The sequence below is a fragment of the Gossypium arboreum genome, chromosome 7 (genome assembly GCF_025698485.1).
Source record: "Gossypium arboreum isolate Shixiya-1 chromosome 7, ASM2569848v2, whole genome shotgun sequence".
NCBI classification, from domain to species: domain Eukaryota; kingdom Viridiplantae; phylum Streptophyta; class Magnoliopsida; order Malvales; family Malvaceae; genus Gossypium; species Gossypium arboreum.
The window spans coordinates 77,651,071-77,676,299 of record NC_069076.1 but is presented as its reverse complement, the minus strand read 5'-3'; the positions used below and the strand labels follow the sequence as shown (position 1 = coordinate 77,676,299).

Below are 25,229 nucleotides of genomic sequence, written 5' to 3'. Positions count from 1 at the left end.
TATTTATTTTTGATATATCAAATTTAGAATTTGAAATTTATTGAGTACCTTATTTGACACTTTTCTTTTCTTTTCTTTTTTATATACAAATATAATAAATTTTACATTGTTATGAGAAATTCAAATTTATCTACAATATATACACATATTTGGACAAAGTTTGAATCCCAGAGTCAATCCTTATTATTAAGAGAGTTTTATTTGAATGTCACTTTCGATCCAAACATGACTAATTTCAAATAATAAAACAATTATAATGATCGGTTATAAAAAAATGTATCACTTAAGTTTCTATACTAATTTATAAATGTTTGATTGAGTTAGTGTTACCCATTAACCGGGTTCCAACTCAGTTAAGAAATTACCAAAACACTTCTTTTATAAAATAATAAATAAATATTATTATGAGGGTATTCTTCATCTTTTATATTTTTATATAAAATCTAAAAATTATATACACCATAAAATTTAAACATAAACAGGCTGGTATAAATGGTTTTATATTTTTCTAAATATAATTGTGTTTGGGTTGTTTTTTTTTTTATAACATGAGTGAAAAACAATATTATATAACATATAATATTTCACATTAATTGGGATTAATACATATATTTTATCTTTTTCCGAAACAAAGGATTTAATGAAAAAAATTATTCATGTGTGCTAAATATTAATTATTGAAAATCCATTGCATTTATGATTTTAAAAAAGAAGAAGAAGAAAATTCATTACATTTGATAACAAAACCAGGGACTCCATAGCTAACAAGTAACAAATGACTGTGAACAAAAAAAAGAAAAGAAAACCAACTAAGAATGGATGCTACACTAAAAAATACTGGAACTATCAACAAAGATTTCACTAAAATCCAACACTTAATTATCCTAAAAAAAGCTAAATGAAAGACGTGTAGCTTGTTTATTGCAGAGATCTCAACACTGACAGAACATTTCTTCCATATCCATGTTGCAGACACTTGAAATGTTGTTCCAGTTTCACAACCAGACTTCCATGAAGTGAAATTTCCCTTTTCTTACTCTCTTTCAAAGCTGTTTGAACAACATAGTTTCCATACCGATCTTTCGCGACCGAAACCAATCGATCACTTCGAAGAAGCTCGTTTATCACCCGATCCAACCCTGACGATAGCAAGCAGTGCTCCACCACATAACTTCCGGTTTTCGTTGTCGACAATTTCACATAGTAACCTTCCAAATTCCTGAATATTTGGTCATTCATCGCAGGGTTTTGGAGTTGTATCACACATTGGACAACATAGTTCCCTGTGGGATCTTGTGCTAGGAAAGCCGAATTCCTACTTATCAAATTCAGCAGTTGATCTCGTCGCGGTCCTTTGATTCGGGTCACAAACCCGCTCATCGACACCGATCCTTGCTCGTGTCTAACGAGTTCCAAACACTGTTTCATTGCTTGAATGTTGAACGGATCGTTAGTCTGAGAATCAAGAACATCGAGGCACTCGAATATCACATAGTGTCCGATCGGATCCATCATCAGTTTTTCGAATGTGTCACTCAAAGCTTTGATGACACAAGTAATCAATGGTGATTTCTCAAGAACAGTGATTAATTTCTTGATTGAACAGCTTCCATATTTGAGAAGTGATGCATAGTAAATGTAATTGTGAGGAACTAATAGCTTTTCCAGTATCATTTGCAACTGGGTTTCGTCTGCAGATTCAATCAATTTTTGGAATAAATAGCGACCGGATTGATCGATCATCAACTCCACTATGAAGTCGAAAACCCAACTAAATATCATATTGCTATTTGTTGAATTAGATAACAATTTCTGGAGATCTTTTGATCCCTCTTCAGTCTTTGCCATATCGATAACCCAATTACTGTAACCATAAGAATACTCTGAATCCAAACTGAAGATAGGTTGAAACCCAGGGCTTCCATTAGAAAAACCATTGAACCAGTTAACATTATCGAACATGGAAGAACCCAGATTCGTAGATTTTCCCGTAAAGTCATCCAAACAAGACCGAAAACTCCCAACCCTTGAAAAACCTAAACCATGGTTCCGTTGAGGATCAGGGAAGACGCCAGCTGAAGAAGCATTCAAAGACAAAGACGACTTGTCGAAAAGATAGAGATTTTCAAAAGGAAGCTGAAGTGCTTCAAGAGAAGAAGAATACATCGAAGCCATTGTGTTGGGGTTTTGGGGATGAGTTGAATTCTCCATTGAAACAGGAAGAAGAGAGAGGATACAAGGAAAGACAATGAGATCTTTGGTATTTACAACACTTTGAAATTGTTGTTGGATTCTAAGTATGTTTTCCATGTTCTTTTGGAAGTAGGAAATTCGTATTATATTTCTCCGTAGGATTTTAAACTTCTCAAACTAGGAATTGAGATATATATTTTCAATAATAACGTGATTACTTGTTTGACAAGAAATCGCAATTCTAGTTAATGTTAAGAATTAACCCTCTCTATATTTAATTTTTTATTTCATTAAGATACAGGTGTCCATGGGTCGAGCCGAGCCGAAAAATAGGTCTAAAATTTTGTCCAGATTCAGCCCAAATAAAAAATGTTGAAATTCGAACTTTGTCCAATCCGTCAGATTAATTTTTTATATAATTTTTTAAAAATATATAAATAAATAAAAATACTAAAAACATTAAAATAATTATTTCCAACAAATTGAAAATAAATTTTAAAAAGTATATACACTTAAATAACACTAAAATAGGTGCAACTTAACAATCAAATGCATCTAAAATAGTAACAAAATTAACAATAAAATAAAAGTTATACAATATATAAACAATAACAATAAAATAGTATCAACATAACAGTGAAAAAAATAATAAGAAAATAACAAAAAAGTAATAGAAAAAACAACAAGAACAATAAAAATAGTAGCCATTTTTTTTATATTTGGGTCGAGCTCGGGCCAAAAAAGCCTTACCCGAGGCCAGACTCGTTTTCAAAATGAGCTTTATTTTTTTTGCCCAAGCCCATTTTTCGAGACTATATTTTTACTCAAACCCTCCCACTTTTCAAGCGGTCTTTCGGGCCGGGCAAACAGGTTTATTATCAAACTAAATATTTAAATTTTAGGCTTTTTTACGTATATAATATAAAAAAATTTAATAAATATCTAAATGGTATACCAGCTCAATTAATTACGAAAATGGTATGGTAGGGGTGGTGGAGAGTGTCAAAGAGACAACATCACCCCTCTTTTTTGACACATGTCAGCCACCATTTTTTTAATGGGTGAAGGCATCTTCATTGACGACACTAAAAACCCGTATACAGGTCAAAATGGGATAAATACGAGTCAAAATGGGTTAAAATAGGGGTCAAAATACGAAAATGGTATTTTTGGTGGAGCCTTATTGATAGGTGCCACTAGTGGGTTAAGCCTCTTTGACAAGCAACATCACACTAGTGAAATCTTACTGATAGGCGACATTGATATCAGCGGAAGGTCTCGTCGACGAAAGGAAGCTAACATGATGGGATGAGGCAATGGTACTTCACGTGAGTAAAGGTTTAAATTTGGGGATCTGATAACCAACTATGGTCCCTTGTTCGATGCTAAAGAAATAAAGGAGGAGTTTTGGAGTTTAAAAAAAGAAGAAGAAGAAGAAAGCAATAGAGAAAAGAAAAAGAATGAAGGTATAAAAGAAAAAAAAAAGTTAGTAAAGAAGATAAAAGCGAAAAAAGGAGAAGGAAAAAAAGAAGAAAAACTCATATGCTAGGGTAAAGAAGATGAAGAAGAAGGTATATGTGTTTGTTTGTTTGTTAAAAAAAAAAGAAAAAGAAGAGGAGATTAGAGAATAAATTTTTGTTTTAGGGTTTTGAAGGAAGCATTGAAATAAATTATTTTAAAGGTATTTATTAGTAATAATTACAAATTATTTGTTTAGTTTATTGTTTATTGTGATTTAGTGTTTATTGTGATTTGTTCAACATGAATGTAATTTTTTTGTTTTTGATTTATTTGACAAATGTTTTTAATTTATTGAGATTTTGATTAATTTTTTATTTATTTATTTTTGTAAGAAATATAGGTTGTTTGAAAGAAACTTAGCGGTATGTTGTAACACCCTATATCATGTTCGACTCAAGGAATCGATATAGGAATATTACATTTGGTGCCAAAGAAATTTTAGCTAATCACTAAATATATTTGAACATAAAAAAAAACAAATAATAATTTAAATAATTTATATTTTAGTCCCTATTACTACTTGGAACATACTTGGAACATACAATAATTTTAGCTAATCACTAAGTACATGCCATTCTATTTAAAATTTTAAAACATACCCTCTTGATACTTGAAGATGTGATGAGATGAATGCTCACAATCTCAAATACAACTCTTCAAAATTATTGTACCTAATCTGCATGACGAAACAAACCGTCATGAGTATACACTCGATGATATTACTATAATTCAAATACTTAAGGTAAAAACAATAAATATGCACATCTAATATTACCACCATTTACTTTCAATGAATCATTCATGCATTTAAACTTTAAATTTTCTTAATAATAATATATATCCTAAATAGTTTTTCTTCATTTTAATTTATATATCTCCTTACTATATCAATATCCATTTCATGCATTTCATCAATAACCATTTCATAAACCATTATTTCATATATTTCATTTTCATATCCCAATTCAATATCTTATTCCATTTAATATCTAAAATCTTACAACATTAGTCTTTCAATAATCAGTTCATACGTTGTTCTATCATTTCTTATTAATAGCTATTTCCAAATAGCACTTCTTTACTTAGATTTAAACATTATCTCACTATATCAAAATTATATATTTTTTTAATATTTCATTTTAATATCTTCTTTCAATTCTTATTCAAAATCACTCAAGATCTTTTCTATTACCAATTCATTTATTTACCCCTATTAATACGACTCGGACTTTAGCGGATACACGGATCCAATCAAAACACACCAGTATGACACCCAGTGCCTCATCGGATAATTCAAAGTAATAGTTGACACCCATTGTCTCATCGGCCTAGCCGAAGTAAGTTAGTACCCAGTACTTCATCGAATCTATCAAAAGTAACAATATGACACACAGTGTCTCATGACTCGAGGTCGAAGTATCCCTGAACACTTCCAATCCTATGGCATGCCAACTATATCCGACTTAACTCAATTAGTTAATAGGGAATTCAAAACACATTTCAATTTCACTCAATATTTATATCAATTTCACTTCAATCACAATTTCTCATACTTTCAATTCAAATCACTTTCCACTTTCCAATCAATATACATTTCAAATACTCACATATATTCATAATTCAATTCAATGTTATTCAATTCAATATCAATACTCACCTAACCATGCATTTTAATTAAAATATAACAATTAATAATAAATAGATTTGAATTATAGTAATACAAACCGTATATCCTCGTGTTATTCCTCGTCAACTTTCTCTTTCCCCTTCTTAGCTGATGTTTCTGGCACGACGTTAGCTACGAAAATTAAAATAATTTAATTTTCTATTTAACTTTTGCGTAAATTCCAATTTAATCTCTAACTAAAATTTTCTCCATTTTCATCTTCATTCACTCTTTATTTTCACTCAATTTCTACTTAACTAAACTTAACTCTCTAATTTTCTCCATAAAATCCTAATTTTGAAATTCTCTCAATTTAGTCCCTATTACACAAAACTTATAACTTATTTTACGATTTAATCCTTTAACCAATTCTAACTTGAAATTCTATCAATTTAACTCCTAATTTATCAATTTATTGAACATGAACAATATCTAAAATTCACTAACTTTCAAAATTTAACATAAATCAAGTAATATTTTGTTCTAGGACTCCAAAAACATTAAAATTACAAGAAAATTGACTAAATTGACTTACCAAATTAACTTTGAATCTTTAGAACTCTAATTTCCCTTTTTTTTTCTTTCTCTCTTTTCTCCCCTGTTTTCGTTTCAATTCTGTTCGTTCTTTCTTTTTGTTTCCTTTATTTATTTGTTTAATTATAATATAATAATATTTTATTCATATACTTAAATATTAAGTATGTATTTAATATAAATAAATATATGTACATTATACATGCACATGGAATTATATTTCCCATACATTTATTTTACTTCTTTTATTTTATGTCATTATATTAATATAATATAATTTTTAATATAATATAATAATATTTTAATGATAAAATAATATTTATTTATATAATAAGTAAATAAGTAATTATTACTAACTTATGTATTTTATTGCACCACATGTGTTTTACTATTACCACACACTTGGCACTTATAGCTTAGTTGTTGATTTAGTCCCTTGACTTTTGTCTATTTTATAATTAAGCTTTTACACTTTATTCAATTTAATCCTTATACCTAATCAACCTTAATTCAAACTAATTCACCTAACCAAAACCTAATTAACCACACAACTAATTTCATAAATATTTATTAAAATATTTACAAATCATTTTCTAAAACAAGAACCCTAAAATACACTTTTCCTATACTTGTAAATTTTGGGTCATTACATATGTTTTTGGGTTTCTTTATTTGTATTTTTTTATGTTTAGATAGTTTCTATTTTTTAACAATTTTTTTTTATGTAGGTAAAAGATGAGACCATTGAGTTGAAATTTATGAGATATTTTTATTTTGTTATTTACCGAACTAGTATAAATAAAATAAGTTTATTATATACTACAATAGTATGGCCAAAAAGTGATGTGGACAAAACTGTTTAGTATTTTTGTAATGATATTATTGTATTACATTTATTGTAATATTTATTGTATTATATTTATGTGTTTTGATAATTATTTAAAATGGACCACCTATCAAAATGTATTATTAGCAACTCCGTGTCAGGGTGTCTCATGTCTGTATTTTAATAATGTTTTTTCCTATTAGTGGGATAAAAATGCCCAAATACAAATTAGTTACCAAAATGTGTTTTTTGCAACAAACTAATTGAACTGATTTTTTTTTTAAATTACATATATCTAAATGGATTCTTTGATTAACGATGATAATCACATATAAAAAACAGTCAATGTGATGGTAATAAAATTGTTGTTTGTTACTCACGGGTCCTCTTATAAAAATTGCAAATTCATTTGCAGAATTAAATTAGGTTATATTAACTAATTGGTAATTTAATATTGTAAGGGCCCGTACTGCGCATTGAAGGATCGTGTGAATGGCGTAGGCTATCTACTAGATGAACGCCTTATCCCATATTGGGAGTTAGCCAGATTTATAGATCTGAACATTTGATTTACAATACGACTTAATATTCATTTTGGTCGAGCGGTTGCGCTCGGAGACCCACACATTTCATTTGCTGTGTGGGGAGTGCACAATAACACTGGAGGATGTTGTATTGCAACTCGGGCTCCCTATCAATGGAAGTGCGGTTATAGGCGTAAGTACGATCTTTGAGCCGATCGTTCTTTATTATAACTTACTGGGTTTAAGGTTTTCATGGTTGAAGGTCAATTTCGAGCATTTATCGAGTACTGCTACTGAGCGGGACGTGATGTACGTAGCTCAAGCGTACATTATGTACATTATAGGGGGTGTATTCATATCGGATACGAACAACAAGGTTCACTTGATGTACTTGACCCTGTTAACTGATTTGCATAACATCCGTTTGTATAGTTGGGGTTCAACTATACTAGCTATGTTGTATCGCAAGTTTTGTCGGATGACAAAGCTTTGTGTCGTGGACATAGGCTACTAGTTCATATTACTACAGTCTTAGGCCCTTTTTCGGATGCCTTTCTTGGCATCAATTAGTCACCAAGCATATGTATTTCCACTCGTGAATAGGTGATAAAATTTAAGCATTATAACAATTATTTGACATTTTTTGTGTAAATTTGTTCTAACAAATTTTCTTCTTTCGTAAATGGAGTACCATTTGGGTATCGAAAGGTCATACATGATTTCGATATACTATCAGATAATTGAGACACACATCGGGGAAGGGTTAAGTTATTCGTGATATGTAATTACTTTATTTATCTTATTTGATCTGTGTTAGTATAACAATGTTATTAATTGTGCAATTCATCTGGATGGCCTACTCGTTCCTAGACATTGCGATTGTTACTCTCGCATCTACTCACATCCACTCACATGTGTGGTGCATTAATGCACCCATTATCAATTTCCATACAATGGATTGGTATCACGAGAATCAAGTAATGCGACAGTTCAGGTGCATACAGTACATCCCGACAACTCAGTGGAATTGGGGAAGATCCACAGAATTAATAAGAAGGGGGAAAGAGGATTTAACTGGGCGGTAGTGCATCAATAATATATTGTAATGTGGAACAATCGGATGGGGTGGAGATCTCATATAGATCTTTCTTCCGATTTGGAGCCCTTATTAGAGTATATACAGTGGTACTTCAAAATGGGGAAACCGTATTTATTTGGTGGGTAATCGATGTTAGTCGCCTTGCACATGCGATGAGTTGGGCAACACTCCCATCCACTCACACATCTGCCTCTTGCACCAAAACACGAGACGTAGCCCTTGCCTGAACTGGTGTCAAAGCCCTTGCCCAAACTTGAGCCAACGCCCGAGTCTAGGGGTAGTTCTTATCATCTAGACTTGGGCATCGATAATAATTTCCAGGGTTTTTTAGGCCACGGATATCAATCAGAGTTTCCTGGATCCAGTTTTGATGATTTAGATACGAGATCATTAATGAAATTTGATATCTTCAGCCCATTACCACCGTAGTACACCACTCCTCCTCGATAAACATTTGGGGCATATGATTTTTTTACTATGTTTAGCACACCTCCAAACTCGGCTGAGGACAACGTTGATCGCCGAAAGTATCCATAACGTCAACGTCAAGCACCACAATGATTTACCCCTAGGACCACACCATCAAATCATCAATTTTAGGGGTTTCTGTAATTTCAATGTTCAAGTTTGTATTTATTTAATTATATTAATATTTAAGCATTTTAACTCAATTCTCATGGAACAAACTTTGGATATTTTGCTACTAAATTTAAATGAGATGGTGTCTAAGATATAAATTATCGTCTTAAAAACATGCAAAACATCCATGCAAAAATTAGATGTATTGGAAAAAATTTGGAACAAACTTTATAATTTAAATGAGATGCATTGCACCAAACTTGGAACAAACTTTGTAATTTAAATTAGATACATTGAAACAAACTCTATAAAATACATATCCATATTTAACATGGAGTAAATTAGCACAATTCCCACCCGATCACGACAATTGTCCAATATGGTAGGTTCGTTGCGGGCATTTACTCTGATTATGCCCAGCTAATCTGCACACGCTACAAAGCTTTTCGTCGGTTTTCTCCCTAATGTCTATTTCATTATGGATTTTGGCCACTTGCGAATGACCTTTCGGATTCCTCAGTAACCCTTTTTCCAAGACAAGTTCGAAAGTCATCGGAGACACCTCCCATGTAGATAAATCACGCAGGACGGGGAACTCATTTTCCCAGACACTCAATGTGCGCTTGAGAGTGTACACTTAAGCGATAAACTATTCAACTGTAATTTAAATGAGATGCATTGCACTAAACTTGGAACAAATTTTGTAATTTAAATTAGATGCATTAGAACAAACTCTGTAAAATACATATCCAAATTCCACATGGAGTACATTAGCACAATTCTCACCCGATCACGACAATTGTCCAATATGGTAGGTTCGTTGCGGGCATTTACTCCGATTATGCCTAGCTAATCTGCACAAGCCACAAAGCTTCCCGTTGGTTTTCTCCCTAATATCCATTTCATTATGGATTCTAGTTACTTGCGGATGACCTTTCAGATTCCTACATAACCTTTAGTCCAGGACAAACTCGAAAGTCATCGGAGACACATCTAATGTAAGCAGATCACGCAGGACAGGGAATTCATTTTTCCAGACACACAATGTGCACTTGAAAGTGTACACTTAAGCAATAAACTATTCAGCATTGATCGAGGAGTGAGCACAATCTGTAATGGTATGCGCACAAGGATAACGAAGTGTCTGGAACTTCCCTCAACCGCACCGTCAGTTTTGAAGATCAACTCCATAGGACCTAAGTGGGATATCGAGTCAATGAACAATAGACTCCGTAACTCGAAACATTTCAAGCTATTGTGAATATATTTCTACATTCATTGACCTCACCCTTCGATGATTCGTATCTATTGCATTCCTAACATATTCGAAAAACACGTGTCTCGCTTCCATCTGGTTGACTTGTTTTAGCCCCATTCTTGGCATTAAGGTAGCTAGCCTGTAGAACGTAGCCAAGAATACAAATGAAATCGGAAGATTTTGTGATTTTCTTAACACGGAGTTAACTGCCTCTGCTAGGTTGGTGGTCATATGACCATATTGAAATCTGTCATAAAAAAAACTTTGAGCCCATTTTCATGGCTCCATGGTACCCATCCACTATCAAAAAGGAGTGTTCGTTTCACCTTCCATGTCACTCTCAAGTCTAGTCATCCTTTGTTGGAAAAGGTGAGGCTCTAGCTCGTACGTTGTATGTGTATTAAGAAAAAACAAGCTACAGTCTTGAATTAATTTATTCTAGTATTGATAACAACAAAACATATATTAGAACTAAATTTTACCCATTTTCACAACTAGTCTCCGCCACTTTGCATTTTTATACTCCCGGTGGAAGTTAGCCGCGCTATGCTGGATGCAGTAAACGAATCTACATGGAATACCAAAGCGCCTAATGGTGACAATTATTCCCTTCCCTCTATCGAGTATGATGTAAATATTATCATCCCTAACAACACACATCCATAGGTTTGTGAGGAAGAATTCTCATGATTCCATGTTCTCCTTGTGCACAATGACAAACGCTATCAGGAGTATGTTTTTGTTCCCATCTTGAGCAACTGCAATAAGAAGGATCTACGTATATTTCCTGTATAGCTAGATCTACGTATATTTCCTGTATAGGCAGGTTCTATCTACCTACACAAGCGACTTGAAATAGGAAAATGCCTGTATGCATGGATCAAACGTCTAGAACACTCGATAGAAAATTCTTATTCCCGATTGTAATTGGTCATCCGGGCTATAATAAGGTTCACTTATATTCAACTGATAATTAGTTATTTTTTTAATCAGGTGATTTCTTCAATTCAATCTCAATTCTAACATTTTCTTTCAGCTTGTGACCACACCCCCTAACCAAAGCCACGTTACAACCCCTCTAAAGACCTTTTTGATTGATGTATCATCTCAATATATAGTGGTAGAGATTTGATTTTTATGCAAGCCTATGGTAATAACTTTTCATGTAACTAATGAGTGCTTTATTTGATATCCTTTAACACCTTGAGTGATTTGAGTGAACCTTTAGTGAGGATGTTAAACTCTGTGATATTTTGTTCAAAGGTGATTACTTAGATGAGGGGGGACACCTATGTTTTCATGATAAAATGCTCAACTTGGAATGTTTGAAACTTTGATGTACTTTTAGTTAAATTTTCAATGTATGATTACTTATGGATTATTTTGAGATATTATTGATAGGGATTATAAATTGAGAAGAATTTATTTTGATTGTGAGTTGAGAATTTTGCTTGAGGACAAGTAAACGCTTAAGTGTGAGGGTATTTGATAAACCGTAATTTATACATATTTTTATCCCATACTTAGCACATTTATGGATGATTGCTCCTTAGATTTGGTGAATTCGATGCTCCTAATTCTTTAATTTCATGTTTTATACTTAGGTGAGCATATGAGAGTAAAAAGAGCGAGAAACAGGCCAAAAATGGAGAAAATGGACCCACATAAGAAATCAACACGGCCTGGACTTCCTTACACGGGCGTGTCACACGGTCGTGTTCATTTGGCAGGATCGAAGCACGACTTACATGGGTAGACTACACGCCCGTGCCTATTCAACAGCCTTGACCACGGGCTGGAGTAATCGCACACGGGCGTGTCCCTGCTGAGCTTAAGTATAGTCCTATTCAGAAAAGGCCACTTTTGAGGGCTCTTAGGCATTCTAAAGCCTATTTAAACACCTGATGAGGCACTTAGAACAGACACGCGGATTAGAAGGCAAGGAATTACTCAAGGGAAGCCGATTGATCCATCTCAGAAGCCGAATTCATCATCAAGACTGAAGATCTCCCTTCAATTTCTATTCAGGGGTTTTGAGTTTTCTTTATGTTTTGTATTCATTATTCTTCTGAGATGTTTTCTTTTATAATTATGAACTAAACCCCCTAAATACCTAAGGGGAATGAAACCTAAGACAGATTTTGTTATTATTATCTGAATTGTATGATAAATATTTGACTTGTTCTTAATTATGTGTTCTTAATTCTTGTTTTAATATTCCAGGATATTGACTCAAGTTAATGCTCTTATTCAGAGGAGGAAAAGACCCTGTCTAAGAATAAATTTGTCGTAATTAAGTGGAGTTGATTAGGGGTGTGCACAATTTGGTTAAAACCGAAAAAATTCGGTTAACTGACCCAATTCGGTTAATTGGTTGGTTAACTGAATTTTTTCGGTCGGGGGTCGGTTAATAATTTTTTGAATTTTCGGTTAACGGTTAATTCGGTTCGAAACATGTCGGTTAACCGAATTTTTTCGGTTAACCAAAAAAATTAAATAAAACCCAAACCCAATCCAACATAAAACCCAATCTAATATATTTAAACTTAAGTGGCCAACCCAACCCAACCCATTTACCCAACCTAATTATCCAACCCAATACCAATAATTTAATAAATAAAAATAAAAATCTAAAAGTAAAACTATAGTAAAACTAAAACTTCCCTGCTCACTCACTAATCACACACACACACACACGCGCGACAGAAAAACAAAAAAACCCTAACTTTTCAAGTTTCAAACCCCTAATTAAAATTTTCAAATCTCTCAAAACCTTCAAAACCTTCAAAATCTCCCAAAACCTTCAAAAGTATCATAGTTGGAGGCTAAGGCTACGGCTACCCGCTGGTGTTGTCGTCGAAGCACGGAAGCAGGCAAGCAGCTCTGTTACCTGTAGGTAAGAAAACTCTTTGTTTTCTTGATTTTTGAGGTATTTTATGATCTTATTTAATATTTTTATAATGATATTTAATCATATATGTATTTAAAATTTAAAAACAGATTTCAATATATAGTTTATTCAGTATAATCCCATTGATTCATTTACAGTCCTACAAGAAAATGCAATGCAAGTTACATAAACATAAATTTGAGCTAAAAAATAAAAAGGGCAATCATCTTCAACAATCCGCAAATTAAATTGATCTTAACATTAGAAATAACCTTCATTTGGTAAAAGTTTGAACTTTATTAAGAATAAAAATAGAAACTTTATTTTTCAGTTGCATTTCAAGCTAATCGGCAAAGTGAAAGACAAAAAATGGAGATACCCACCATTATAGTCATAGATCTTAGAGAAGTGAATTAAAAGAAAACCCCAAAACTAGGCAGATACAAGCAAAACCAAAATACCCATTTTTCAACTCAAAGTTTCTCTTATGAAAAAATCTACAAGAGAAAGAACACCAAAAATCCTTTCTTTAAAGAAGAAACCAGACATGAAAGAGCAATTAAAATTGTAAAAGAAACACCCAACAAAAACAAAAGTACAATGTAAAAGCAAGACATAACAAGAACTGGAACAGTAACTAGAAAACAAAAGTATGATATAGACATAAAAAGCATGCCTTGCCTTGCCTCTGCCTTTGCTCCTATGCGGCTTTGCCCATTTTCCTTGACTAAACCCCCACCTTTTAACTTTTAAGGACATAGCTCAATTATATCTGCACAAAAAACAAGCTAGTTGGGCTATAACATATTAACTCACAGTCGGCTCATGTTTTTGATTTTCTCAAATTTAGTATTTTAATTTAAAAAATCAAATTAAGCATCATATATAATTGCATCAAATCAAATTTTTAAATATTTAAAAATATATATATAATATTTTAGATTATTTTTATTAAATCAAATAAAATATTTAATTTGTACATTTTATTTTAATTACGAAGTACATTTTTATAATTTCCTTACTAATTTGTAAGTCGATTAAGGGTGACACTAACTCAATTAGGGTTTAATAAATAGTATTAGACATACAACTGATGAATATAGTGAATTGTGTATATTAAAATAATAATGTATAAAGTATATTAAAATTAAGTTTTGATTGGATGATAAATTTAAAAGTTTATTAATCCAATTTACTTAAGTTCAAGTTCCATCATATGCATATTTTTATTGATTTTATTAAAATAAAAAGATTAAAATACCTACTAGTATAAAAAACAAACAATGACTTTTGATAAGTTATATATTTAAAAGAAAAAATAATGGTTATACATATATATATGTATAAAGTAATAGGTAAAAGAATTCAGAGAGAGTTTGTACTTTTGTTCTTTTTACTTAAAATTGAATAAGTTAATATTTATAGTATAAGACCGTATGAGTACTTTAGGTTAATCTTTGTACTTTTCTTTTGGTCAAATGAAAGATTTGATTTCATAATAAAGGAAAGCAGTATAAAAATATGTTTAATATTATTAATATATTTTAATTTATTATATAATTTTTTTCTTGCGAGAATGTCCACCGAACCAACATCTATTGAGGTAGTGTTACACCTCCTACTTGATAGATTCGAAAATTCGGAGTTGGAGCTTCAAGCCAAGCAAATGTGACTCTTGGGAAAAGAAAAGCCACTCCTCAAAGGTCAAAAGTTTGGTCTCACTTCACTAAGATTATTAATAGTGAGGGTGCAAGTAAGGCTAAATGTAATTATTGTCAAAAGGAATTTTGTTGTGATGTGAAAAGAAATGGTACAGGGTCATTGAAATATCATATCGGTGCATGTAAGAAAAATCCTAGCAATGTTGTTGACACTAGTCAAGGACAACTAGTTTTACCTAGAAAGGGAGTTGAAGGGGGGGAAGGGCATCTTTCAACTTGGAGATTTGATCAAGAAGCATGTAGGAAAGGATTAGCACAAATGATTGTGATTGATGAATTATCTTTCAAGTTTGTTGAAAGTGAAGGCTTTAAGAAATTTATGTTTGTGGCATGTCCTAGGTTTCATATTCCTTCACGAACTACTATGACTAAGGATGTTTATCAACTGTATTTAGATGAAAGGGTCAAGATAAAACAACTTTTGAAAAGTTCTTGTTCTAGAGTTTGCTTAACTACTGACACGTGGACTTCTTTGCAAAGAGTTAATTATTTGTGTATCACTGCTCACTTTATTGATAACGATTGGAAATTGAATAAAAAGATTTTAAACTTTTGTCCAATTTCTAGTCATAAGGGTGAGTCCATTGGGATGGTGATTGAGAAATGCTTGTTGAATTGGGGGATTGATAAGTTGTTTACTATTACTGTTGATAATGCAAGTTCAAATGATATTGCTATTGGTTATTTGAGAAAGAAATTTAACCCTCGAGGGGGTTTAGTTCAAAATGGTAAATATCTTCATATGAGATGCATGGCACACATTGTGAATTTGATTGTTGTTGAAGGCTTAAAAGAAATGAATAAATCTGTTGAACATGTTAGGGGGGCTGTTAGATATGTGAGACAATCTCCAGCTAGATTACAAAAGTTTAAGGAGTGTGGTGGAAAAGGTAGAGTGCAAGAAGATGTTGTGTCTTGATGTTTGTACTAGGTGGAACTCAACCTGCTTAATGTTAGACACTGCTCAGAACTTTGAGAGAGCTTCTGAGAGATTTGAAGAGCAAGATACAAACTTTAGGGCTGAACTTGAAAGGGGAGAGGGTTGGCCTAGTATGGATGATTGGGCTAATGTTAGAGACTTGAGGGATTTCTTGGAACACTTTTATGAAGTCACTTTGCATATATCTGGCACTTCATATGTCATATCCAATAATTTTTTTGATGAGCTTTCTGAAATCGATATTCTTTTACAAGATGCTCAGTTAAATAGTAATGTTGATTTCAATGTTATGGCCATCAAGATGAAAGAGAAGTATGATAAGTATTGGGGTGATATTGATAAGATGAATTTGCTTATGTTTGTTGCTTGTGTTTTAGATCCTAGACAAAAACTAAAGTATCTTGAATTTGCACTTAGTGAAATGTCTAGTTCTGAAAAAGCTTCTGAAATGATGCAAAAGTTGAAGGAATCTTTGTATGAATTGTTTGATGAGTATAAGCCTTCACTTCATAGTACTTGTAGCCAATCGAGTGTGCCAACACATGTTTCTCTCGGCGAACCACAACAAAAAATGAAAAGGCGAATGTAAGCTTTGTATAAAAAGCGTAAATGGGAAATTTGTGGTGAGGATAAAACATCTGAGTTGGATAAATATATAGTTGAGGCTAATGAGGAATTTGTTGAAGATTTTGATATTTTATTGTGGTGGAAAGTGAATAGCCCTAGATTTCCCACTCTTTCGAAAATGGCCAGAGATGTGTTAGCTATACCGGTTTCTACGGTTGCTTCAGAGTCTGCATTTAGCACCGGGGGACGTGTGCTTGATCAATATAGGAGTTCTTTAACTCCTAAAATTGTACAAGCTCTTGTGTGTACTCAAGATTGGATTCGAAAATCATCATCACAAGAAGACATCAAAGAGATTAAAGAACAAATCCAAGAGCTTGATAAGATTGAAAATGGTATATTTATTGTTTTATTTTAATAGTTTCAATTTTTTTACCATATCACTCCTATCACTCCTACTTATTTATTTGATTCAATATTTAGACTTTTCTTGGAATGCATTAGAACCTACCCTAAATTCATGAGCTTTCGTGAGTTGAAGGGTATACTTACTATCTTATTCTTATTAACTTATAACCTATTTGTTTGTTTATATTATTTGATTTTTTAAAATGCATATATTTCTATTATATGCTAAATTGTTGCACATGTTTTTTTTTTTTGTGTAGGTTTAATGCAAATGGAGATCTTTTGGAGAGAAGAAATGGATACAAATGGAAAATATTAAAGACTTACATTTCAATTATGTGTTAATTTCAAGACTTATGTAATGTTTTTAATTGTTTAGTGATTCAAAGACTTATGTAATGTTTTTAATTATGTAGTAATTCAAAGACTTATGTAATATTTTTAATTATGTAGTGTAGTGATTCAATTCGGTCAATTCGGTTAATTCGGTCAATTCGGTCAATTCGGTTAATTCGGTTAATTCGGTTAATCTGGGTAATTCGGTTAATTTTTAACCAAAAATAAAAAAATATAATTTTCGGTTAACCGACCTAATTAACCGAAAAATTTCGGTTCGGTTAATGTTTTTTAAAAAATTTTTGGTTCGGTTAAAGGTTAAAATTTTTGAAAGGTCGGTTAATTCGGTTAATAATATTTCGGGTCGGTTAATCGAATGAACACCCCTGGAGTTGATTGCATGCCTAGAGATAGGGTGATAAGATTTTGTCGGATTAGGGTGAAACTTAATAAGGGGATCCATAGATTGAGTTAATGCAACACTAGGGCGTTAATTAGAAAGTGATTTCAATTAATCAACCTAGGGTTAGACATTATTAGTCTCGAGAGGGATAATAATATAACTTAGGGATTTCTACAGATCAAGTCAAATGAATAAATCGTCTGATTCAGAGTTAAATAACAAGTGAAATCTAGGTGGATTTTTCCTTGGTTATTGTCTTAATCAATCGAATTTTCCCAAAAGCTTTTCCCCAATTTCTCTCTGTGCACTCTTAGTTTAGTTAATTAGTTTAGATAAACAAATCCTTTAATTTTTAGGCTAGATAATAAAAAGAAAGTAATTACTAGTACTGTTGGTTCTTTGGGTTCGACAATCCGGTCTTGCTAAAGCTATACTACTTTCGATAGGTACACTTGCCTTCATCGTGATAATAGTTAGTTTCAAGAACGATTAATTATAAATTTTTAAAACCCGTCACGAGTATCACGTATCAAAAAGCATAATTAACCTCCCTAAAAAAAATCTTTCTCCTTATTAAAACATTTTAAACACCTATATATTCACCTTTTCTTGTTTCTTCTATATAGATTCCCCCTATGTTCAACTGAAGCTGTTAAAAGAAAAGAAAACCCAACATAATCATCCTAATTATTCAATTCTTTTTATTATGTGATTCTTAGAAGGTGTTAAAACCTCATAAATAGTAGTCCTTTCTCTTAATTATCTTTTTCAGTATTAGAAAAAATATTTATAGAAAACAATGGTAGTATCATAAGCTTCTATGTCTACAACATGCAGCAGCAAGCAGTATGATTAAGTATGCTCTACTAATCCTCGAAATCAATATCATTGATATCACAACTTAGGTCAATGTAGTAGCTGACATATCAAGACGTCCTCTGGTCATCCTCTCAACTTTCTTTCCATGCTTGCCTGAAAATTGTGTCTACAATTATTAAGGCTTGCATAAACAGGCACCCATCCTTGGTATGGTAGTTGTTAAAGTAAAGAAATGATTGAGCTACTATTATCTCAAATAGTATTTATAATTTACCTGTGTGGACTCTTATAACATCCGTGATAGGTATCACTTTAGAACCGACAATTAAAATATTAGTATTAATCAATAGCAACAGGTTAATTTTTTTACACGCATGAAAATCAAATCAATTAAATTCTTTTGCTAACAATTTCATTCATTCATTTATTGATGGTTGGACATAAGAATAAGAGACCCCAAGACAATTTTGAAATGTTGTAGTCAGTAAGGTCAAGTATAAACTATTTAACAAATGGTAGTAATCATGATGCAACTGCCAATTGTTATGACATTTAGACTTAGACATGCAGATTTTAATAAATATTCCAATTTTTCCAAATGCCAACACATACATATAGAATTCAATCCTTATTCCCATCACACCAAACATTGCATCACATGTTCAGTGACGAAACCATTTTCCGTTCATAAAAGAACAAAACTAGACTAAAGTTTTTCTATAAACAGGCTTTTTACTTAACCTGATAGTTTAGAGCGATATATTTCAGTTAAAAGATAATTAAAGGACTTTACTATTAAATATGGAGAGTAAAGAGTTTGATCTCTTACAGAAAATCTTGCCATCACCAATCTTGTCGATCATTGCTTCCTCAACTATCTTGTCTATTACAGCTTCCACCTTTGGTAGGATGGTTATTTAGAAATGCACATGGTTTGAAATAAATATAAACATACAACAAAATCATTCATATATAGGAGAAAGGACTCTTTAGCTTATGTATGTACATACCTAGTCCTTGCTCACCACAATCTCTATCTTGACTTTAGCTACAAGCTTGTCTTTAGAAAATTCAGAGCCTATAAAACAATAAACACAAAGAAAATTTAATCAACAAAAGGAATATTGGCTAACTTAAGCCTTTCCAAGAAAGAATAGAAAAGTTTAACTAAGGTACATTAACTAAAAATCTGTTGAATTCCTCCAATATCATTATCAACACATATAGTTGATAAATTTGATAAAGGGAAAATCAAAACAAAGAAGGAAAAGGTATAACTTTCAGCCTCTTGTATATAATAAGAGCTTATCATTATGTTTATCTGTTGAACCTCCTCAAGCACCGAAGCCTCGAACATCAAAGACTGTACACCACAAATGCCCATTTTCAGAAAAGCCTTTTTGTTCACAGAAAATAAACTACAAATTAGATCAACCTTTGTGGGGTGCATTTGTGGGGTCCTTTGAGAATATCTATATATCGAGGTATTAATCATTTTTTAATCCATTTTTTATTTCTTTGATTTTCCAGGATTTTCCTGTGTTTTTCCTTCAATTGTTGCAAGCTTTTCTTCAGTTGTTAGAGTTAAGGGCTTTCTTGTATTCACTGCTAGAATTTCTATAAATAATTTTCTTCTCTACTATTATTGTCACAAGGATTAACTATGGCTAGAACTCAAAGATCTAGATCTACAAGAAGAAAGAGGGCTACGAAGAATCAACCATCAAGGGGCAAGTCCTTCACCACAGGAAATAAGCCAATCACGACGAGTCTAAGCTCGAAGAGAACAAACCTAAATATGATTTTAATGCTCTAAGTGGGACACGCCATTTAAGTGTTGTATTTGGGCTAAATTATGGTAGGGGCAAGCCTTAGTTTTATTTGCATTTGTACGCATTAGAAGTAGACTTTCACTTTTCCCTACACACATTCATTCGGGATCTCCTAAACATTTATAATGTGGCACCCATGTAGTTGATTGGTAGTTCCCAATGGCTAATTACAGGATTTATTATATTGCGTGAACAAAAAAATATATGTCCCGATGTGTTGTTGTTCCAATATATGTACTACTTTTAAGGAAAAAATGATGACAATTGTTTTGGACATTTCTACGTAGCCTAGAAAGAGGGAACAAAACAACTTATTTTTGGAGGGGTAGGCAAGTTGGCCCTAAACCTAAAAAAATATATATTGGTGGAATTGATGTTTGGGGGGATCTTTTGGGTTTCCTATCGAATGAAAGAGACCTACAACCTTCCATTGTACTTATCACTCAAGGCTTGAGGATATTCACAATGGGCATGAACGTTATTCTTTTATTAATATTCTTGTGATCTTAGTCTTCCCTTGAGATATCTCATCCTTGGGGGTATTTTGCATTTGTCTTCACAATCAAAACACTATGAGATATGTGCAAGGTGACATAGTGGAAGGGTTGAGACACTTTAGGCATTAGAAACCCAGAACATAGCCTTGGCCTTTTGATTCGAGAGATACAATTGCCTAATATCTTCACGAATTAAGGCCAGAACCTTGGATTTTCTTTTATGAGCACACTAGACTTCCAAATCGTAGATGAAATGGGCATCCCCATATGGTATCGATATAATGACCCGAAAGTCAATGGTGTTAGAAATTATGATTACGAGACCTCATTTCTATAAATCAAGTCCGTAAATATTAAATAAGGATATTGACGGAGTTAATATTTGGATGAATTGAAATTTGGTTAGTTAAGTTAACTGAAATTGTGTTTAATTAAGGCCCAATGACTAAATTGTAATGTCTAATCGCTATAGATTTTTAATTAGAAAATTGCTTGGAGAGTTAAATTACAATTATTCAAAGTACCAAAATGGTTAATAAACCATCACTAAAGACATTTTAATGTACAGTATCATTATATGCCAATTAATATTAAATACTTTAATATTTGTTTAGTTAAAATTTAGTTAATTAAGTTTAATTAATAAGTTAATGATGTATAAATAGTAAATTTAACAGAAGGAAAGAGAAGATACTATCATCTTCTTCAAAACCGTGAAAACCAAATTGTAAAAGAAAGAAGAAAGCTTTTAAGGTTCAACCATTCAACCATTAAATTGGTATGTGCAATTAAATTCTTTTCTTGTAATTTTTATAGATTTAAGGCTATGGGAGCTTGATTTAGGTGTTAAATTTTAAAAACTGTTAAATTTTTAAAAAAATATTCGTTGTTGGTTTCTTGAAGAATTAGGTGTTAAATTGATAGAAATTAAGCTTAGTTTAAGAAAAGGACTAAATTGTAAAGCTCAATTGTTAGTTTTGTACATTAGGGACCAAATTGAATAAAATGTAAATTTGACATGAAATTTTAATTGGAATAAGAAATATGAGGTCCCTAGTGAGTAATTGTTAAACCGAATTTCAATCCGAAGCTTTAAATTGGAATTTATGTTTGCCTCGGGCTTAGGGACTAAATTGACTAAATTGTAAAATATGCTTGATTTTGTGATTAGTTCTAATTTGAATGAAATTTGATAATATTATGTGTTTTATGATTTTATTTAGCTAAAGTTAACACGAAACTGTTGAGAGGGAAAGGAAAATCGAAAGTTGAAGATGAATAGCTTAGAGTTTCAATTTGTATCTCTATGATCCGAGATCAATCTAATTACTGCATATTCATGACATTATGCATTATATAATGTTGAAGTGAGTTGTTAATGGTTATTAAGTTGAAATGCTATGGTTGAATTGAATATAGAGATAGAGATTAAATTTAATAGAATAGAAAGTTGTTTGACTTAACTGATATAGGAAATTGGTGTGAAATTAAGTTGAATTATGTCATAATATATATAATGAAATGATGAATTGGTGTTGAATTGAGAATGATGGCATGTGAATTAAACCATGTAATGAAATTGAAAATTGATTACTCTATTAATTGTATAGGTTTATGCTTTGGTATAGCACTTACATGTCAGTATATTAATTTCGATTTATTCGATAATGTATTTACGTGTTAGTATAATTACTTTAGTTATCCGATGATGTACGACGTGTGCTAGTATAATTGATTCAATTTATCTGATAATATATTGTGTGTCAGTATAATTGCTTGAATTCACCTAATGATGCACTACAATGCTAGATTGAAATACAAGGCGGTGGATCCGTATATGCGTTGATTAATAGGATTACAAACGAATGAGTTGCTTAAATGATATGCGAAGTAACGAGTAGTACAAACCAACAAAAGTCATATATACAACCGACGAGTCCATAGTTTCCCAAGGTGAGCAAGTTTGTTGTTTATATTTTACTCCAAGTCAAATTTGACAACCGGTGGAAGCGTGGAAGGTACGTGAAGGATGAATTGGTCATTTTACCCAACGACGCAGGGCATTCGGCAAAGTGCTTGCTTTAAAACACAAAGAAAAATAAACAAACAAACAGTGTGACGCGTCGACGTAAAAACTACAAGAACTTTCACGTGTCCGTCAAGCCAAAGCTGCTTCCTATTATGTTGCGTATTTCTGAGATTGATTTTGATTTTATTATGCTTTTAGTTGGGTAGAATTTGCAAATGCTATAAGCCTATACCGATGGATATATTCAATAAAATCATAAGGCTGTAAGGCTTACACGCGTCAATCAACAGCAACTTTTAAACCCGTTGCTAATTACATGTCCATCCCCATTTCCGAACTTATTTCAGTTTAAGCCCACCAGCACCAAGTTTGATCAATATTTTTGCTGACCCAAAAAAAAAAAAAAATTCAAATCAACCGCGAGTAAGGGAGGAAAAAGAAAAACCCAAATCGTTTTAATCTGAGTTTGAATAATTTTAATTTTGTTGTGGCGCTTTTGCTTTTTGTTTATGGTAATTGTCTGAAAGTAGAGAGATGGTAGCTGAAGCTGACGTTGTTTGTCACCAGAGCGTGCCGGTGTCGGACGTTCCCTTTTTTGTTAAAGGAAGTAATATTGAAGAGATCGATGAAACTCTTGCGATTCGATCGCCGAAGTTCGGACAAGTTCGTGTTGCTGAGTCCGATTTGTCCTTCTCTCAACAGGTTACTCTCTCTCTCTCTCTCTCTCTCTCTCTCTTTTCCCCAACTAATTTTTTCTAGTACGGTTAGAAAGTTTTAGATGGAATATGTTCATAGCATAGCTTTGGGATTCGTAGATTTTATGTTTTCGGGTGTTTTGAGAAGGTGTTAAACTTACAAGCTCTGGTGAATGGAATCTAGGGAATGAAAAATGAATCCTTTAGGTGCTAGTAAATGTATTATTAGTTGCTGTAATCTCAATTTAAGAGGAGATCTACTTGGTAGATTAAACCTTAAACCTTTTACCAGATGAAAGTTTTTTCCCATTTCAGGATGCGAAATCTGTAGAAAATGTCCCGGATCCATGTGCTGAATCCACCATTCTGCAATTTTCACCGTGCATCCGTTCAAGTAGTTTTGCCGACATCGGACCGAGAAGATACATGGAAGATGAACATATTAGAATAGATAATTTATCATCACATTTGGGATCCATTTTCAAATTTCCAAAGCCTAATGCGTTTTATGGGGTAATTACTTTTCGGCCAATGTTGCTACTGTCTTAATTCGATGATGTTGTACGACTTGTTAACTAATTTCTGGTTCTATTTTGTATGCAGGTGTTTGATGGTCATGGCGGTCCTGAGGCAGCTGCGTATGTTAGGAAACATGCACTTCGATTCTTTTTCGAAGATGTCAAATTTCCCCAGACATGTGAGGTTGATGATGTTTTCTTGGAAGGGGTTGAGAACTCGCTCCGGAAATCATTTCTTCTTGCAGACCTTGCTCTTGCAGGTGATTGTACGGTGAATAGCTCTTCTGGGACAACAACACTTACTGCTCTGATATTTGGAAGGTAACTTCATGCTTTATAGCATTGATTGCTATATATTTACTTGAGTGAGTATTGTTTTCAGCTTCTAAATCTATGCCTGATTTCTGTGTGCTTTAGGCTTCTAATGGTGGCCAATGCTGGTGATTGCCGAGCAGTTCTCTGCCGAAAAGGGGACGCAATAGATATGTCTGAAGACCACAGACCTATATATCCTTCAGAACGGAGGAGAGTAGAAGAGCTGGGAGGGTTTATTGATGACGGGTATCTTAACGGTGTTCTGTCAGTTTCTCGAGCCTTGGGGGATTGGGACATGAAATCCCCAAAGGGTTTGCCATCACCTCTCATTGCAGAGCCTGAGTTCCGACGGATGGTTCTTACAGAGGATGATGAGTTCCTCATCATCGGGTGTGATGGGATTTGGGATGTTATGTCAAGTGAGCATGCAGTAAGCCTAGTTCGCAGAGGGTTGCGACGGCATGACGATCCTGAGCAATGTGCTAAAGACCTTGTCATGGAAGCCTTACGTCGCAACACATTTGACAATCTCACGGTGATTGTTATATGCTTCTCCGCACCTGACAGCCGGGAGCAACCATCACCTCGGCAAAGAAGATTGAAGTGTTGTAGTTTATCAGCAGAAGCCCTATGTAGTTTGAGGAGTTTGTTGGATGGAAATGCCAATTGGTGAATTTAAATACTCAAAAAAACTAATACTCAAAAAAACTAAATCCAACAAGCTTTTAGTATTACAAGAATCAAAACATGGTAACGTTTTACATCATGTAAATGAGGTCTTCCGGTGAATGTAAATACAATTTTTAGATGATACTATTTGTTAGTAGGGGTACATTCGTACTGTTTCTGGCTGCTTCAGTTAGAGTCTATAAAAGCAGCTACCAGTTTTGCAGGGCTTTAAGGGGAATGTACATACAGATGGTCCTATATATATATTGTTGGTTAGTTATACTGTCAATAGAGATATTTATCAATTAGGGTTTTGCAGAATATGAACATTGAAGATCTTATCAATGAAAATTTGATGCATTTATTTCCAACTATCAATTAGGGTTTTGC

At 32.8% G+C, this 25,229-nt stretch overlaps 3 protein-coding genes across 4 annotated transcripts; 1 reads left to right on the top strand and 2 right to left on the bottom strand.

Annotated features, from left to right (window-relative positions):
* Nucleotides 1-893: 893 nt before the first annotated feature.
* On the bottom strand, nucleotides 894-2,310 carry LOC108473807 (putative pumilio homolog 8, chloroplastic). The gene has a single exon (XM_017775576.2). The coding sequence runs from the start codon at nucleotides 2,308-2,310 to the stop codon at nucleotides 919-921; it is 1,392 nt and encodes a 463-aa protein (XP_017631065.1). The 3' UTR covers nucleotides 894-918.
* Nucleotides 2,311-18,366: 16,056 nt separating this feature from the next.
* LOC108473814 (nitrogen regulatory protein P-II homolog) lies at nucleotides 18,367-19,734 on the bottom strand. Its single transcript, XM_017775587.1, is given in 6 exon segments — nucleotides 18,367-18,437; nucleotides 18,559-18,594; nucleotides 19,114-19,183; nucleotides 19,295-19,367; nucleotides 19,599-19,653; nucleotides 19,656-19,734. Coding segments are annotated over 6 exon segments (384 nt in total).
* Nucleotides 19,735-22,565: 2,831 nt separating this feature from the next.
* LOC108451960 (probable protein phosphatase 2C 49) lies at nucleotides 22,566-25,210 on the top strand. Of its 2 annotated transcripts, XM_017749680.2 has the most exons (4): nucleotides 22,566-23,344; nucleotides 23,653-23,850; nucleotides 23,941-24,176; nucleotides 24,273-25,210. In XM_017749680.2, the coding sequence occupies exons 1-4, from the start codon at nucleotides 23,177-23,179 to the stop codon at nucleotides 24,841-24,843; spliced, it is 1,173 nt and encodes a 390-aa protein (XP_017605169.1). In that variant the 5' UTR covers nucleotides 22,566-23,176; the 3' UTR covers nucleotides 24,844-25,210. The 2 variants fall into 2 exon arrangements, with proteins under 2 accessions (XP_017605169.1, XP_052886305.1); XM_053030345.1 differs by lacking the exon at nucleotides 23,653-23,850.
* Nucleotides 25,211-25,229: the final 19 nt, after the last annotated feature.